Here is a 16,628-nt window from a genome sequence, read left to right on the forward strand (position 1 = left end):
CTTCAGGATCTCTGAATATACCTGATTGCTTTTTCAATTAAGTTGAGTTGGTATGGTTTTACAGCATGCAAAATGAGGGTTGGTGCTGCAGGTGTCATCCCTGGCTTTCATGTTGGAAATGAAACCCTTAAAAGTCTAGGCCATATGATTATAATATATTTTGACTTGTCTTCTTGCCGCTGGTGAAGAGTTTTTTTTTTTTTCTTCTTACGATTTGACATGTTGGTACCCCCTTCCCCTTTGTTTTTTTCTGACACCAATACTGCATGTATAATTTACATCAAAGCTGATGCTACAATGCCACCTAAACACAGTGATGAGGATTGTGTTCTACACATGGGGTGAACACAAGCCTCATGACAGGCTATGTTTAGTGCATAGTCAAGCCTACTTAAGAGATGGAGACAACACCTGTACTGGTGTCTATCATGGCTGTGGCGCTGATGTTTGCTTAGAGTGCAAATGCAGTGGAAGCTTTTCCACCTGGTCAAACTATATAGATTTGCTTTTTTTTTTTGCAGTTTAAAGTAAACTAACTAAGCAGAGGTACAAAGTTATAAAAGTATAAATATATTCATATTTACTCTATAGATTAATTTTGTTAAACCAACACAGAACCCCTGCATCTCTTGCCTTCACCAAAAAGTTAACAAATAGACGCCGACAAATCTGATAGGTCTGCCATGGTCTGTGTAATGCACTTGTGTCAGTCGTGCAGTAAATAGTCTAGAGAGAATTTGACTTTCTGACTAAGGCTGTCAATATGCAGCTTGTTCTGAATTGTCTGACTGGTGTTAGGACTTTGTTTCAATGTCTACCACAAGCTGGTTTCTGTGCAGCCCCTTGGCCTTATGCTGAATGTCAAAACAATGGTGCAAAGCTAAATGCATGGTCTATGTACTTCCAGGAGAGCCGCCTGCAAGAACTTTGTGAGGGTCTGGTGGAGGAGTCTGATGATGAAATGGAAGAGAAGGAGACCACAGAACAAGAAGCTGTAGTTTTTCCACAGAGGGAAAGAAAAACGGAACGCCAGAAGAAGAAGCAGAAAGAGGCCAAATTTCTGGTAAGGACTTTTGGGTATTGCACTTTAGGCAAACCACAAAATACAGTAATGGGCAAGAAGAGTAGGAGCTTGCACTATTGGCTGCCACAGGTAGAAAAGATACTGCCCCACTCTATATTTCATCCTTTTGATGCCCTATAGAACAGGTAGCGTGTCATTACACTTTGGATACTGCTAACCATTTAAGGCTTATCTACTCATGTCCACACCCATATATATATAAATTGACATTGACTACAGGTCGATTGAACTGAGTAAAAAAAATATAAAGTGTACTTATTAAACCAGTAATTTTAAATAAAAAGGAGCTCATTTTCCAGAACCCCCTGAAAGCCCCAAACCAGGCTGCTATCCTTTAATTTCCCATTTGCCCAGTAATTTGATAGGCAGCATAACAGTGGGAGGAGAGAGCCTGCCTTATTTCTGCCTTATGAAATGTAATACTGTATTTGTATAATGGTATGCCTTGAAATCTGAAGGTAGGTACAGTTTCCTTTATGTGCCTGCGTTGCATCTATATTACTTTAGTCAATGGCAGATATACTTAAAGTAGATGTAAAGGCAGAGACTAATGCCAGCCCCCCTGTTCAACTAAGTTATCCTACACTATGTACATTTGTTGTATAAAATTGTACCTGTAAATACCTTTCAGATCATTTCTGGCCAGTCACATGTTCTCCGGCTGCTCTCATCCTCTGATCTAAGGGCATCAGGAGGGGCTAAGAACCCTCTGAGATCATGTAACCCCTGTTTTCTCTGCTTGGCCCTGAGAGAGACTGACTTGCGTCCAATGTGTCCAATGACCCAGGCCTGATTATTTTTTTTCCTCTCCTCACAGGCTTTGACAACAGCAGGAGCCAATGAATCCCACTGCTAACTTGATAACTAGTGAGGAACGCTAGAACGAAGGGCGCTACTGACCTTGATCAGTGCTGAATAGAGATTGAGAGATGCACACGTGTTGTGCTTTTTTTTTTTTTTTTTTTTTTATTTATTTTTTTTCTCTTCATGCATAGAAATGCATTAAAGTGAAGCTCTGCTTATTTGCACCTCCACTGCCACATTTGTCACTTTTTGGGGAGGAGTGGGCACCTGGTTTTGACAGGCACCCACTTCCAGGTATGACCTTTGACTGCGTGGGATCTCCTAAACCTGTACGGATTCACTTTGCATGCAGTGCTGCCGGACCTTGCCAGAAAGACTCTCATGCGCAGGAGTGACGTAATCGCAGCTCCAGCCACTCAGTGCTGGAGCAGCGAACCCTGGAAAAAAGCCCAGGGCAAAATGTCAGCTCCCTCAACGTGGACCAGCATTAGATGTCGACGCCTAGTTCTAAGGTATTTTTCATAATGAGCTAGTATGTGCTGCATACTAGCTCATTATGCCTTTGCCTTACAGGTGTGGGTGTTTTTTTTTTTTTTTTTTTTTTTCTTTCCCTGTGTGGGTATACAACTGCTTTAAACTTTGCTCATACATCTATATTTTGAGCTTATCTGAAGTCTATTGACCCTATGGTAGCGTTAATCAGTGATGCCCTTCTCAGGCTTTAAATCCCTGCTTGATAAGTCAGTGCCAGCTGGGCATACAGCCAGAACCAGCTTACAATCCCACCCCCTCCCAGTCCAGTGACTTCTGTCTGATGTCAAGGTGCATTCTGTCTGACACTTGCTAAGCCTCTATTGCTTTGGAGAAAGTTGCTATTGGCGCAGTTTTCTACCTTGCAGTGAATTGGTCCTTTCAAAATTCTAACAGTGAGAGAGAGAGAGAGAGAGAGAGAGAGGGGGGGAGGGGGAGAGACTCTCCTCCCTTTGGGCCCTCATGGGTTTTTACTTTAAGGCTGCATTCACTTGTGACCTATTTAAAGTGGTTCTAAACCACCCGCTGCTATCAATATGTCGAATTAGGAGAGGGACAGCGGTGGGAGCTTCTGCACTCGTGCACATTACTGGATAATGCTCGAGAAAGTGGGGATCGGGGGGGGGGGGGCGGCAGGGGCTGCAGAACAGAAGGCTTTTCACCTTAATGCATTGAGGTGAAAAACTTTAAGCCTTTAAAACCACTTTAAAAGAGACTAAAGGCAGAATAACGTCAGCAGCACACACTGGATTGTTAAAGCAAGAGCAGCGTTCCTGAGCATTGCAGTACCTGGGTCCTGCAAGGCTCTGAAATGTTGCTCTTGCTGAGACAATGTGATGGCTGACTAATCCTTTCGCCCCACGTTGGAGATCCAGTGTGTGCTGCTGATGTCCTTCTGCCTTGACTTTCTACAGTTCAAGCCAGCTACAGCACCTGCTTGCATACAGTTGTGTGCTTTAAAAAAAAAGTGTGTTGGGATTCTGCATTGGTATCCAAAGAGTATTTCACCTTGCCTATACAGAGCCGTTTTTGATGTCTGCATAAAAGCCACCCTCTGACCATTTTTTAGTTTCCTCGCCAGCCCTTTTCCAGCCCAAGCAAACGCCACTAAAATACAGCGTCAGTTGGTGTTGGAGCTGCCCGTGCTTCTCCTATCGGTATGCTTCCAGCTCCCAGAGCTACAGAACACATATCCCCCCGCCGCTATAGCATAGGTGAAGTTTCTTGCCCTGTCCTGGGGTGAAAATATTACTTTCATAGATGCAGTGGAGGACAGTGTTGTTCAAGGACTGTACGTGTTACTGGCAGGATCTACTGGTGAAAAAATGAATGCAGCCACTATATTAGACTGAGTTGCAATATATTTTTGTTTTTGTTTTGGTATGTCTTTAACCACCATACTACCTCACCATTTTGTGTGAATAAAAAACAAACTAATGGGTGGCCAATGTTCCCTTTTTGAATGCTTCATTACATAGCACTTTACTAAAAATAATAAAACAAAACCTAGTGGTTATTTGAGGAGCTTCATCATACTAGATTAAATTAAAATTCCTTCTTTGTTCCTTTTTGGTAATGTAAAAAATAGAGTACTAGTCCATGGATTCCAGAGTTGTCTGTCTTACAGCCGAAGTTCTCTTGGCACCTCTCTGCTTCTGCGCTGCCATCTTGAAACGCCTGTTCCTCCCTGATTTTTTTTTTTTTTTTTTTTTTTCTCCATGTGCTTGGATGTCACGAGAGCTTGCACATGTGTAGACACGCAGGTCTCTGCCATGTTTTTAGGATCTGGCAGAGCCCTTGTGACTTGTATGTGCTTATGCAAGGTCCTGCATACGTACCAACATGCTGCATGGCTCTGGCAGGTCCTAAATACCTGGCAGATGATTGCGTTGCATGTCTACCATGATCAAAAATGTTCTGTACTTGGTCCCTTGCTGTGTCACTGCTTCCTTGGATGTGTGATGTGGACATCCCAGGGCAACAGCAGGTGGCCATCCCTATGTCATCCTTGCATGGGTAGGGAATCGGAAGTGGAGCACCACACCACTATATAATAGAAAAGGTCATTTACTTTTTCCCAAAAAATACAAACAATGTGCACTTGTGGGACTGGGGGGGGGGCAGATGAGTTATTTTTAGGTTTGCCTCAAATACTGCCAAAACCTTATTTTGGTTACTGTGTTGCATGACTAAGTAATTGTCAACTATCACAGCACTGAAAATTGCCTGGTAATAAAGGGGTATTGGTAGGTTAGTACTCACATGGTTAAATTGCTTTCCAGTAACCCTATATAAAAGCTACCAAGGGGTATGCTATTACAACCGCTGTGGCGCATGACATAATGGATCGATGAGCTTCATTACAATTGCTAGAATATTAGCATATTAAAACTGTGTACTGGGGATTGTAGTTTGCTCACTTTCATTTTAGGTAATGGTCCTTTAAATCTTTACTTGCCTATTCTGACCACCAGAAGGCATTGTCCCTTCAATGTTTGAGTTGTACTAAGCTTGTAAATCCTAATGATGCTTTTACCACTTTATCTGTCTGGAAATGGTGATTATCCTTGTCAAAGAATACTGACAAATTATAGTGCTTTACAGACATTGCATTAAACCTACAAAATCTTCAAGCACAAATGTGCTGATACAAATACTTTGGACATTTTATTTTCATTTTTTACAACACGTGAATGTGTAATGAGGTATAAGCTGGATCTCTCCCAAGCGGCCTATTTGTTATATGCAGCCTTGAATTAGTGTATCTCCAACCAACAGTTTGAGACCTTCTAAACTTATAAAAGTTAGATTCAATGCTTCTATGTTAGAATTAATATGAGCAGTGAGGAGTTTTGGCTTATAAATTTTGTAATACAGATAAGGAATTCTGCTCTCTTGGGCATTAGCAGGGGGGGGGGGGTCACTGAGTGACTTTGAGCATGAAGACATGTATGCTATGGGGCAGTGATTGCGAACCTTGGCACCCAAGATGTTTTGGAACTACATTTCCCATGATCAACTACACTGCAGAGTACATGAGCATCATGGGAAATGTAGAGTGCCAAGGTTCGCCATCACTGCTATAGGGTATGGCAAACTTTTCTCTAACATACACAGATCAGCCTTAACATAAGATCCCAACAGGTAAAGTGAACAATATTATTGATTATCTTATTACAATGGCATCTAAAAGTCGGTGACTGCAAATAAACATGTTAATGAAGTTGACATGTTAAAAGCAGAAACATTGGGCATTGCAGTTTGTTGTAGATGAGTCTGAAGCTGCAGAGTGGTCAGGATGCCCATGCTGACATGTGTTCACAGCTAAAAGTGCTTACAGTGGGCATCAGTATTGGACCACAGAGCAATCGCAGAATTGCCTTTTATTTTAAATCTGGATGGCTGGGTGCATGTGCATCCCTTACCTAGGGTAGGGATGGCCTGGGATGCATTATGTTGAAAAGGGAAAGCCAGCAAAGGCGATGTGATGCTTTTGGGCAATGTTTTGCTGAGAAACTTTGGGTCCTTCCATGCACATGGATGTTACTTGACATGTACTTGGCCAGCAACACCATTTCATGAAAATGGTATTCCTTGATGGCAGTGGCCTCTTTCACCAGGATAATGCATCCTGCCACACTGCAAGAATGGTTTGAGCAACACAAGTTTGAGGTGTTGCCTTGACCTACTCTGTATTGGGTGGGTCATCATAATATGGCTGATCAGTGTAAGTGTACCCATTTGAACACAGGATGGATTGTGGGCTCTGATGTGTAATGTGACTTTGTCTCAAAGGCTAACTCCACCATTTGCAGCATGTTACACCTATATTTAGGGTGTAAACTGCTTGTAAATTAAGTATAAGTCCTGTCTGCCACCATGGCAGACTTGTAGTTCTAAATGGGGAGAAAAGTGCAGTATTTACCGCACTCTTAAGCCTCGATGCGATTGTTGGCAGGGGATTGTCTGTCAACAGACTGTCCTAAAATCTGACAGTACGCTCCATCTGACAATTGTTGTCCAACTTTCAGCCAACAAATGTTGGATGGCAGGCTAGTAAATTTTCGGCGGACAACGGTCTGATTTTCGTATGGTCAGTACACAAGTCCTTTGCGGGCACCCTCCAGCATTGCATCCATAGACACAAATGCTGGACTCGGCCCCAGCATCTTTGGATTTGATTGACAACATTGGGAACCTATGGCTGCACTGCTATCAATCTAACCAATCAATAGCCGGTACCCTGTGGAGTGGGACAGTGTGTCCTCGGCGAGGGGAATACGGGGCTCATATAAGTAAAATGGGGCTAGGGGGCCAGTCACTGCCAGTTTTTTTTTTTATTTATTTTTTTTTTTTCACCTTTTGATTCATAGGATGCATTAAGGTGAAAAAAACATGAGGGTTTACAACCCTTTTAATGTCCATTTTGAAGTGAAGAGATTGAATTATTCCCCAAGAGGTAGCACTGTATGTTCTAGCTTGGCACAATAAACCCAAACCAAGAAGGGTAGACTAGTGGCTTGCTTCGTTTTTAAAGGACCACAATTGCTGACTGTTTCAGAAGATCCTAGTTGCCTGGCTGTCATGATGCATCAATGACTTAAAGGGGTTGTAAAGTCACTTTATTTTTTTATTATATCTTAATGCATTAAGATAAAAAAAACCTGTGTGCAGCAGCCCCCCCCCCCCCCCCCCTATTATCTACCTGAGCCCCATCTCTGTTCAGCAATGTCCACAAGTGTCTCGAATGGTCATTGGCTCACAATGTCAGTCAGCCAATCGGGAGAGGTGGGGTGGGGCTAAACCACAGCTGTCTGAATAGACAAACGGAGCTGCAGCTCGGCTCAGGTACCCCCATAGCAAGCTGCTTGCTGTGGGGGAGGCACTCAACGGAGGGGCCAGGAGTACAGAAGAGGCACCCGAGAAAAGGAGGATCCAGGCTGCTCTGTGAAAATCCACTACACAGGGCAGGTAAGTATAACATATTTGTTCTTTTTATAGAAGTAAAAACGAGACTTTACAAACCCTTTCAGTATGTCTGCAGGTCATGGCATAGCTAGTAGTGGTAACAGGATGTGACCAACTAATTTAAAGGATCATTTTGACATGCAGGTTTCCTGACATCAATGGATGGGATTGTGTCCGTAGTAGAACTGGGGTGGTTGCACAACTGTTACATTTCCCATTCTGTTTTTGGACAATCAACATCTTTCTTGACACATTCCATGGTGATTAAATTACCAGTGTGGCAATAGATATTGGGTTATCTTCCTTACACATTAGACTGGAGTGGCTTGGATAAGCTATGAAACGTTGTCTTAATTACAGATCAAGTGCAGGTGACTAGCTAATGACCTGAGTATTTTGAATCCCTGATCCTGAACAAGGTTACAGCTTTAGAAAGTCAGGGGAACATCTGAGCATTTATATAGAACCAGAAAATAAAAGTACTGAAGTTAATGGATCACAATGACTGTCAAACTTTAATGAGAGATTAACGGCATTTTAGAGCAGGTTTCTTTTAGTACAGATAAATGTGAACATTCGGGTAACATGCTGCACTACTGATACGGGAGAGATAAAACCCCTATGATCCTCCCATTAATTCAGACTGCACTGGATAAATCTACATGTACAAAAAATCCCCTTCAATGAACAAGTTTATTTTACTTCAGACTATGAATTTATATAGTAGCTTGCTATAGCAGAAAGTGTTGCCATGATTATAGAAAGGTAAAAACACTTGTCCTGCTTTTTCCTCAGAAAGCCCGACAAGAAACAGAGAAAACAGAGAGACTGCGACGTCAGAGTCTCTTCCAGCTGAAGTCTATCTATGCATCACTGAAGACCAGACAAGCCGAGCTCTTAAGACGCAAGAAACTTCGGGAGGAGAAACGCAAATTGCAGTCCTTGCAGCCACGGCGGCTGGGTCGCCTCAAGTAAGAACAATTGAAAGGCTATGCTTCATCAGTATTGAGTCGGAGGATCTGATACAATGCTTTTTGGGGCTAAGTCAGGACTATATCAGATATACATGCAAGTCCTTTCTCCTGGGAAAGCTACATTTTGAAGATGGTTTTCCACCCGGCCTCTGGGTTTTTGGAATAATCACAAATTTGTTTGAGACCCTACAGAGATTTGTAATCTTTGGTATCTCTGTAGGCCTCTGCCCTGTGATGAGAAACATCCTTGCGCTGTGAGTATTTCCAGCATGACATGCTGGAAATGTGATGCCAACACTGGGTGCCCTTGGGTAGTGGTGTGTTTACCATCCCTGGGGTCTGAGGGCAGAGGATCGGGAGATATTTTTTTTTTTTTTTTTTTTCTCCCCTCATATTCTTTATAAACTGTAGTCTCCAGCAGATCAAAACAATATGACATAAAATATACAACCAAGAGTAGAACATTAATCACCAATCAAATAAAAACATCAAAACGTTGCATCAGACAAGAGTAGGGATAGAAGACTAGTGGGGTGGATGGAGACAGCTAAGGTTGTTCCATGGGGTACTGTCAGAAAATCATGACGTCAATGTGGAACAGAGATGCATGAATTTGGGTATGACAAGAGGACACTGGTGTGTGTGTAAATTTATATTTATAATTTTTTTTTTTTTTTTTTTTGTGACCAATCCTGATAATGGGGAATAGACTTCAAAATTTTGCTTGGTCATCAGAGCGAGAATGGAGTGGGAATTCCTCTAGTGGGTATTTGTCTCCAGTAATGCCGCATACACACTACCCGACGGCAGAGATCCGACTTTCTGAACGGCCACACATGAACGGATTGAGTCCGTTCAAAAGTCCTTTAATTTTGAACGTGATGACTTAAGACGGGACTAAACTAAGTTCAATAGCCAGTTCTTGTGTCGTATTTTCGTCGGACTAGCACACAGACTAACGGTTTTATCGATTTTTGTTTTTGTTTTTGTTTTGTTTATTTTTTTTTTTATTTTTTTTTTTGTCTGTCGGATAGATTTGAAACCTGTTCCATTTCTAGGTCCGTCAGGTTTTTTTTTCATAAAACTCCCCCAAAAAACGGTCAGACTAGCCCACACACGATCGGATTGTCCGGACTGATCCCGTCGGACCTAGTCTGCTGGAAAGTCCGGTCATGTGTACGCAGCATAACGGTTGTCTAAGATTTTTTTTTTCTTTTACTTTATCGGAATTCCGGGTAATGGTGGGATTCTGTGCCATAGAAAGGCTTGTCTTCTGATATAACCCCCTGCTTTATCTCCTCTTAAAGGTACCAGGAGCCCGATATTGCTGTACTTCTGAGTGAAGAGCTTACAGACTCCCTGCGGAAGTTGAAGGTGAGCTCTCTGCCTGTAAAAGCTTGTGTAACTTCTTAGGAAGTAGGTGTGACAGTGCAGGAGGGCATGCGGTTTTAAGAAATAATTTAAAAAAATCTTCAGATTTACCAAAACCATATAATATGAGGTCAAACCTTTAAGTTTAAATTTGTATGTAATCAGGCAGGCCCTTGCACGACATGGTTTTGGTAAATCTGAAGACAAAAATCTGCAGCAAATCCAAGTGTATGGGGTCTAGATTCCTTGGTGAGTATAACAAGCATGCTTTACAGCATATAGACAGATTTTACTGTTGTGGGTTTAGTAACACTTTAAAGTGGAGCTACACCTAAAAGGGGAAGCGCCACTTGTTCGCACCCTCCTCTGCCACATTTGCCACCAACTTTAAGCCTAACTTGCATATAAATAGAGACGCTATATGCGTCTGGTAACATAAGATTTAGAAATGACAATATATTTAAACACACGAATTGATCCTGAACTAGTTTGTTATGAAGAAACAGTATCAGTTTGGGGCAATGTAAAGGTGAATTGGTAGTAAAAAGGACATATACCTGTACATCTGAGAATACAAATTCTTGGACGTGTACTGAGGAACGTCTAATTCAAGTTCATCTCGCTTGAAGGACTTTTTGATGCTTTGCATTTGAGGCTCTTAACTAATGTATTTCAAGTGAAAAAGCCTTGGCTTTAGCAGTCCATGTTAAAAAAACACAACAGAATGCATTAGGGGACCTGTATTAAGGCTTAATGAAATTTGTCTGATGGCACTAAAAGCAGCCAGGAAAATGTATGATGGGTCCATCGGAAACCAATTTTCACTTCTGTCAGTCTAGTGCTATCGCACACTAGATGATACAAATGGATCTTGCAGTGGTGATGTGCTTTTGCCGTGATCTGTTGTGCAGAGTTGAATCGGCTTTGTCATGTCCGCAGCCAGACTTTAAGTGCTGATGACGTTGCAACACATTCCTTTTAACACAATGCAGAATCAGTATATATTTTTTTTTAAATGTGTATGCACCTGAATATGATCTGCTATTGACCTCCTGTAGTCTCTGTACAGCAGAGCCCTGCCTGGTTGACAGAGAAGCATCGCAATGAGCCAATCAATTGTGCTAAATCTCTTGTGCTAAAAAGGAACATGTTAAGAGCAGCAAAAAAATGGGTCTCCTTTCCTGCCATACAAAACTGCACATAACAGGACTGGATGGACAGGAATGCACATAAAATAGATCCTTATATGTATGTCCTCTTTTTGTGTGTTAACTGTTTGGCAGAAGTTCACTTTAAGCCTGGGAGCTGATAGTGAACACCTTGGTATAGAGCTACACTGTTGCTTCTCTGGATCATAGCAGACTGCTTGTTGAGCCACCACAACTACAGGGAAACAAACATGTGAAAGCTGGTTTCAGAGCTTTTTGCAAATAAAGTGGTGCGGAAAATAGAAGGCTGGTTTAAAGCATAACTAAAGGCAACATTTTATTATAGTTTTGGACTGTGTAGATGGATTTGAACACCTATTGTGATGAGTGTTGAAGTGGATATTTAGAAGGTGCTGATTAAAATAAATGGCCCTGTGTCTTCAACACCTAGTATCAGCAGATCAGTTACCTCTGATGTGTGTGTGTGTGTGTCTATAGAGAGATTTAAATTTTTTGACCATTAATATACATTTTTATTTTATGTAGCCGGAGGGAAGCCTGGCCAAGGACCGATTCAAAAGTTTCCAGAAGAGAAATCTCATTGAACCGAGAGAGAGAGCCAAGTGAGTGCTGGCTGAGTATGGTGCTGAATTATTGTAATCAGTAAACTAGTTTGATGCAGGTTCTATAAATCCTAAAGGCCAGGGTGCCTTATTTACAGCTGATGCCTACATTTTTATATGCCTTTTGCTATTGTCAGCAGAAGCATTTGTTCTTTGGCTTGAACTTCTTGTTGGCTCCTAAATTCTGCCAGCCTCCTGGGTCTTGCATAAATGTCTGCCTCACTTTGCAAACTTTGTAGAATATAAAGACGTACTATCTGCAAAATAGCACATTGTTCAGTCTCACTAGTCCTAAACGCAGTAGTTTTTGTTTCTGTCCTTCAATATAGTCGTTTTACTTGTGCTCCCAAGTAGATCTGTTGTGACTGGACAACTCTGTTCAGGTGATCTTTTTAACAATTACTATGTCAAATATGACAAACAATAACCCACTGATAATGTTGACTCAAATATAGTAGTATCTATTGATCCTAAAATCCCACACAAAGGTCAACTAGAAAAACCTCAGCCAGCATTTAAATGTATGTAAGAGTATTGCAGGGGAATATGCAAAAGGAAATTCGATTTGTTGGATGTTGGTGTCCACAATAGTTGTCGAAAAGCCTAGGGTGTCTTTATGCCAATTGCCTAAAAGATTTTAACTACAAACCATAATAATTTTGGGAGAACCAGGCATTACTGGGCTTGAAAGAATCTTAACTATTCAGTCTTAAACTTGTGTCATTGTGCAATCTAAAATGTGAAAACCAGTTTTTACTATGGCAAAATATAAAAATAGCCTTAAGGTTTAGTTCACAAATGCGAATCGGATTCAGTTTTGTCCGCATTCAATTCATTTGAAAGAGTGTGACCAGCTCTCAATGGAGCTGGTTCACACAGCTCTGGGGGTGACCACTGTCTGCATTTTAAAAAGGGTTCTGTGTGACTTTTTGGTTACTATTCAGTTGCAAATTCAGGCAAAAATTCAAACCTGACTCGCAGCTGAATTGGTTAAGGGGGACCCCATGCTGTGAACCCAGTTTAAAGAGGCAGTAAGCCCTGATTGGTTTTACTTCCTCTTTATTTCCCTGCAAAGGTAAAGCATAATGGGTTACTATGCATTAGGTCTCCCCTGGCAGCATCAGTCTTCACCCCTCCTTCTGGGGCTGCGGACTCCTGCTCTGACTGGCCGGAGTCGTGTGGCATCTTTCCAGCGCATGCGAGCAGAGAGCCGCTAGTTATGGCAAGATCCCTTTAGAAACTGCATGTTTGATTATTGTAAATATCTCTTAAACGTGTAGGTTTAGGAGATATTTCCAGCACCTACAGGTAAACCTTTTAATATAGGCTTACCTGTAGGTAAAAGTGGTTGTACAGCGTTTACAACCACTTTAACACCTTTTTATAGAAAATCCAAAAAAGTCATTAACATTTTGTAATGGCTGCAGGACAAAAATGTGTGGGGTTTTTTGTTTTTTTTTTTGTTTTGTTTATTCAGTTAACAGTTTTTCTTGCTTCCTACAGGTTCAAGCGAAAGTTGAAGGTAAAATATGTGGAGAAGCGGGCATTCCGGGAGATCACGTAAGTTATAGGAAAGAAAATGGGGAATCTGAATGGTGGTATTGTAGGTTTCTTGTCCTGCTAGGCACTTGTGGAAATGGTAATCAATGGAGCTGCGTTTTATGCGGGCATGAACATCAGAGGAAAGAAACACAATGACTTGGGGAAGAGAATAAAGAAATGTGGGAGGACACATTTTTGAGAGAGCTGAAGAATTCATGTTTAGAATCTGGTCACACTTTGTGCAGTTCCCTTCAGTTTTTCCTCATGCATAAATGCTGGCAACTGCAATGACGTGTAAAAATTCTTTGTCATGTTTACATCAGAATGCGGTATTTCACTGTGTTCCAGAGAGGTGTAATGTTCTACAAAATGTCTGCATTACATTGCACCACTCTGGATGGCCCTGCATGTCATTGCACTGTGCCTACCCAGTTGAAGGACATATTTTAATATCTGAACCTGACCAGCAATGGCTAAGTTTGCTTCAGACTTTAAGGTCCTTATTCATAGAAACAATGACGTTGACCATCCACAACTCAGATTGTACTGCTTTCTCTTTTAACGTTGTTGAATGGTTTAATGGCTCCTGCCCAAGTTCTGGCTTTCATGGTTTGAGCCAGAAGCATCAGAAGATTGCTTGGCTGCATGTGCAGTCTGGGGTTTCAGCATAACCAAGCTAAGTGTTTTTTTGCACACTTGCCATTCTTTTTTAAAGAAGTACATCAGATGGTCATGCAGCATTTGTTTTTTGATGTATACCCAGCCGTCTGCCAGGACTCCTCTTCTGTACTGCTTAAAGATTTGTCTGTGGACCGTAGCAGGAAATTCCAGGTGGACACTGGCCTATGTATCGGGTATAGCCTCTCGCCAACATTTTTGGAGAAAACATGGCCATCCCAAACACCAAGACGTTGGATGATTCCTATGCAACAGGCTCTGAGTTTGGGGCTTAAAGCTGTTTTATAAGATGGCAATGGGTACATGCTGGTACTGTTTCAAAGTCAGTGGGTGGTTAGTAAAAACTAACAAGGATTGCTTGACAGTAGCTTAACTTAAGTTGTGGTGCAGCCAAAACGTAGTATTTACTGCAACGTAAGTTGAGCAGAAAGTCGAGGGATTGCATCCGGCTTTAAGTCTGCTAGAATACGTGTCAGATCACCCATTTTTCAGAAAACGCAGCAGTAAGTATTAAACTGCAACTTTGATAAATATTCAAAATGTTCCTTGTGTGCTATGGCATGAAAACAGTTGGCTTTTACGCATGTAATGCTGGGAGTGAATAGCCAATGTTTTTTACATCCCAGCAACTGGGCAGGACTTGGAGGAACTGAGTTTTCCAGACAGGTTTTGGGAGGACCCAAATAGTCTACAGGTTATACCCATTACCTTTTAATCATGTTTTTAATATCTACTGGGGTCCTTTGAGTAAACCTTAGCCTTTAAAACCACACTTTAATGTATAGTCATGTGTTTGAATTATGATACTTAAATTTACTTGCTGAACATCCACTTTGCCCTATGACGATATCCATCCTTGCATTGAGGATTTTCAGCATTGGATGCTGGGAATGTGAAGCAAACATTTGCTGTCTTGGGGTCTGGTGTGCTTCCCAGCCCCTGGGGTCTGAGGGCACAGAGTATAGGATGTGGTAACTTTCTTTAAAATGTATTTCAAAATGGGTAGGCAGGATAGAAGCATTTGTGTGTATACATCATAAAAAACTATAAGCGTATTACATGCTGTTCATCAGCTAACCAGCTAAACACAATGGGGAGCTGGATATTGCATATAAATTGATGGGAGGCTTTGCCTTCCTCTTATTCTAAGACACAGGCTGGAGGGTCATGGCAGCTTGTAACTGGCAGAAATCCATGTTCCACAAAATAAAGATTTGATTTCAAATATATATTTGTATGACCATTTTCAACTGGTTTATTTTTTTTGAACATGTGACCAGCAGCGGTGGGCTAGAAGCTCCTCCTGCTTATGTTTCCCTGCAGATAGGCTGGGAAAGAGCTGGGTCATGTGACAGTTGTATATCGAATAGGAAAAAGGTACTTGGATTTTTTTTTTTTTTTATTAAAAGTAGTGCCATCATCCACATACAGAATGGAAGGAACAATGTGAATTAAACAGTGTATGTGTTTAGTATCGCTAAGTTAACAGTATGTCCCTTTTTATATTTAAGTCATGATTTAAACTAATGATTTTAAGTCATGTTTAAACTAATACAGCCATGTTCTAATCTCCTTTTTTTCCCTTTTCTTTTAGGTTATAGTTCACACCATGTCCCCGTATCAGCACCTGGCCTTGGCAAGGGGTTTTCTATTTATTGTGAAGGTTGTGAAAGCTTGGCCTGAAAGCTGCTACATTTGTGCCCGAGCCCAGACATGCCTCTCTTCCTGCCTTGTAATTCTGTCCTTAGTATTAACCAGATTCATTAAACTCAGGCCCCTGGTTTGCGTGTTTATCCAGACTGAATTATTTTACATTAGATGCTGTCACTGATGTCTGCTCAACTCTGGCTGCAGGGCATTCCACCACAGGTCACCATAATCCAATTAAATTCCTCTTCATACTCCTTTAAGAAGCCACTTTTGTGACTACAGCTGGCCAAAAGACCTAAGAAGAAAGTCGGATGTGCAGGCACCATCTGACTTCTAATTGTGCTTACTTTTCAAAGATCTTCCCATAAACACACTTCCTGGTATCTCGCACAAATTTTTTAGTGCAATGTGGACAGGTGGGGAGGGTCGGCCAGATGCTTGGGAAGTCCTAACAACTCTAAAGATCCGATACAGGTCTTCACCTTTTACCCTGAAATTGATTGGTAGTCTGCTTTTACCTGTAGACATAAGGATAAATATCTGATCTGGCAAAGTTTAATACCTTGAGTGAGGATGTCTGTTGTATGGGCCCGACTGTGTGAGATCTCTGAACTGAGTTCATCATATTTATGCATGGAAATCCTCCCCATAGACTTGAGTATTTGAACAATGTTCTGGTTTCCGTTTCCAGTACGAAAAGATGAAAAATTATTTTTCTGTGCAGAATAAATGAGTTTATAAAATAGTTTTGCCATGTTTCCTGTTGTCCTTTTTGTAGATAACCCAAAACATCTAGTTTGGTGTGCAAGCACAGCCCCACCAAAAGGTAGATTGTTCTGGATAGAATTTAAATAAAGATTGATCTCTCATTGGTTTGTTAAAGGTCTTCCAGACTGTGGCAAGACTACCCCCCTATGTATACCAGAAAGGCAGAGCTGGTGTAGTAAGAAGGGGTTTGGGTTCCTGGAGGACTGGGCCGACTTCTTATTGGATAACTGGTACTATAGAAGGGACGGCCTGCACCTAAATGAGGAAGGGTGCAGATCAGCTGAGAATGAAGATTGCCAAACAGTTAAAGGGGGTTTAAACTAGGCGATGGTGGGGAGGGTCCAGGGTATTGGGGGGCATTGGTGGTAGGTTGACCAAAGCGCATAAACCCAGGGTAAGTATAGTAGCAAGTCCTAGTTGCAATCTTGGAACACCCAATAAGAGGATAATATGCTACTGGTCTAAACTATGTGGTGTGTTCACCAAT

The 16,628-nt window shown here is 41.5% G+C and overlaps 1 protein-coding gene across 1 annotated transcript in view; it reads left to right on the forward strand.

Moving 5' to 3' along the window:
• Positions 1 to 16,118, forward strand: part of NOP53 (NOP53 ribosome biogenesis factor) — a 35,637-nt gene extending 19,519 nt beyond the window's left edge. The window contains exons 8-13 of the mRNA XM_077480924.1: positions 908 to 1,063; positions 8,183 to 8,358; positions 9,669 to 9,735; positions 11,427 to 11,503; positions 13,007 to 13,063; positions 15,318 to 16,118. Coding sequence (XP_077337050.1) covers positions 908 to 1,063; positions 8,183 to 8,358; positions 9,669 to 9,735; positions 11,427 to 11,503; positions 13,007 to 13,063; positions 15,318 to 15,324 — 540 coding nt within the window. The 3' untranslated portion in view covers positions 15,325 to 16,118. The remainder of the gene's footprint in view (positions 1 to 907; positions 1,064 to 8,182; positions 8,359 to 9,668; positions 9,736 to 11,426; positions 11,504 to 13,006; positions 13,064 to 15,317) is intronic.
• Positions 16,119 to 16,628: the final 510 nt, after the last annotated feature.

This window comes from Lithobates pipiens, unplaced genomic scaffold (assembly GCF_037356315.1).
Source record: "Lithobates pipiens isolate NorthernLeopardFrog02 unplaced genomic scaffold, aLitPip1_a1.2 Scaffold_1, whole genome shotgun sequence".
In the NCBI taxonomy this organism is placed as follows: domain Eukaryota; kingdom Metazoa; phylum Chordata; class Amphibia; order Anura; family Ranidae; genus Lithobates; species Lithobates pipiens.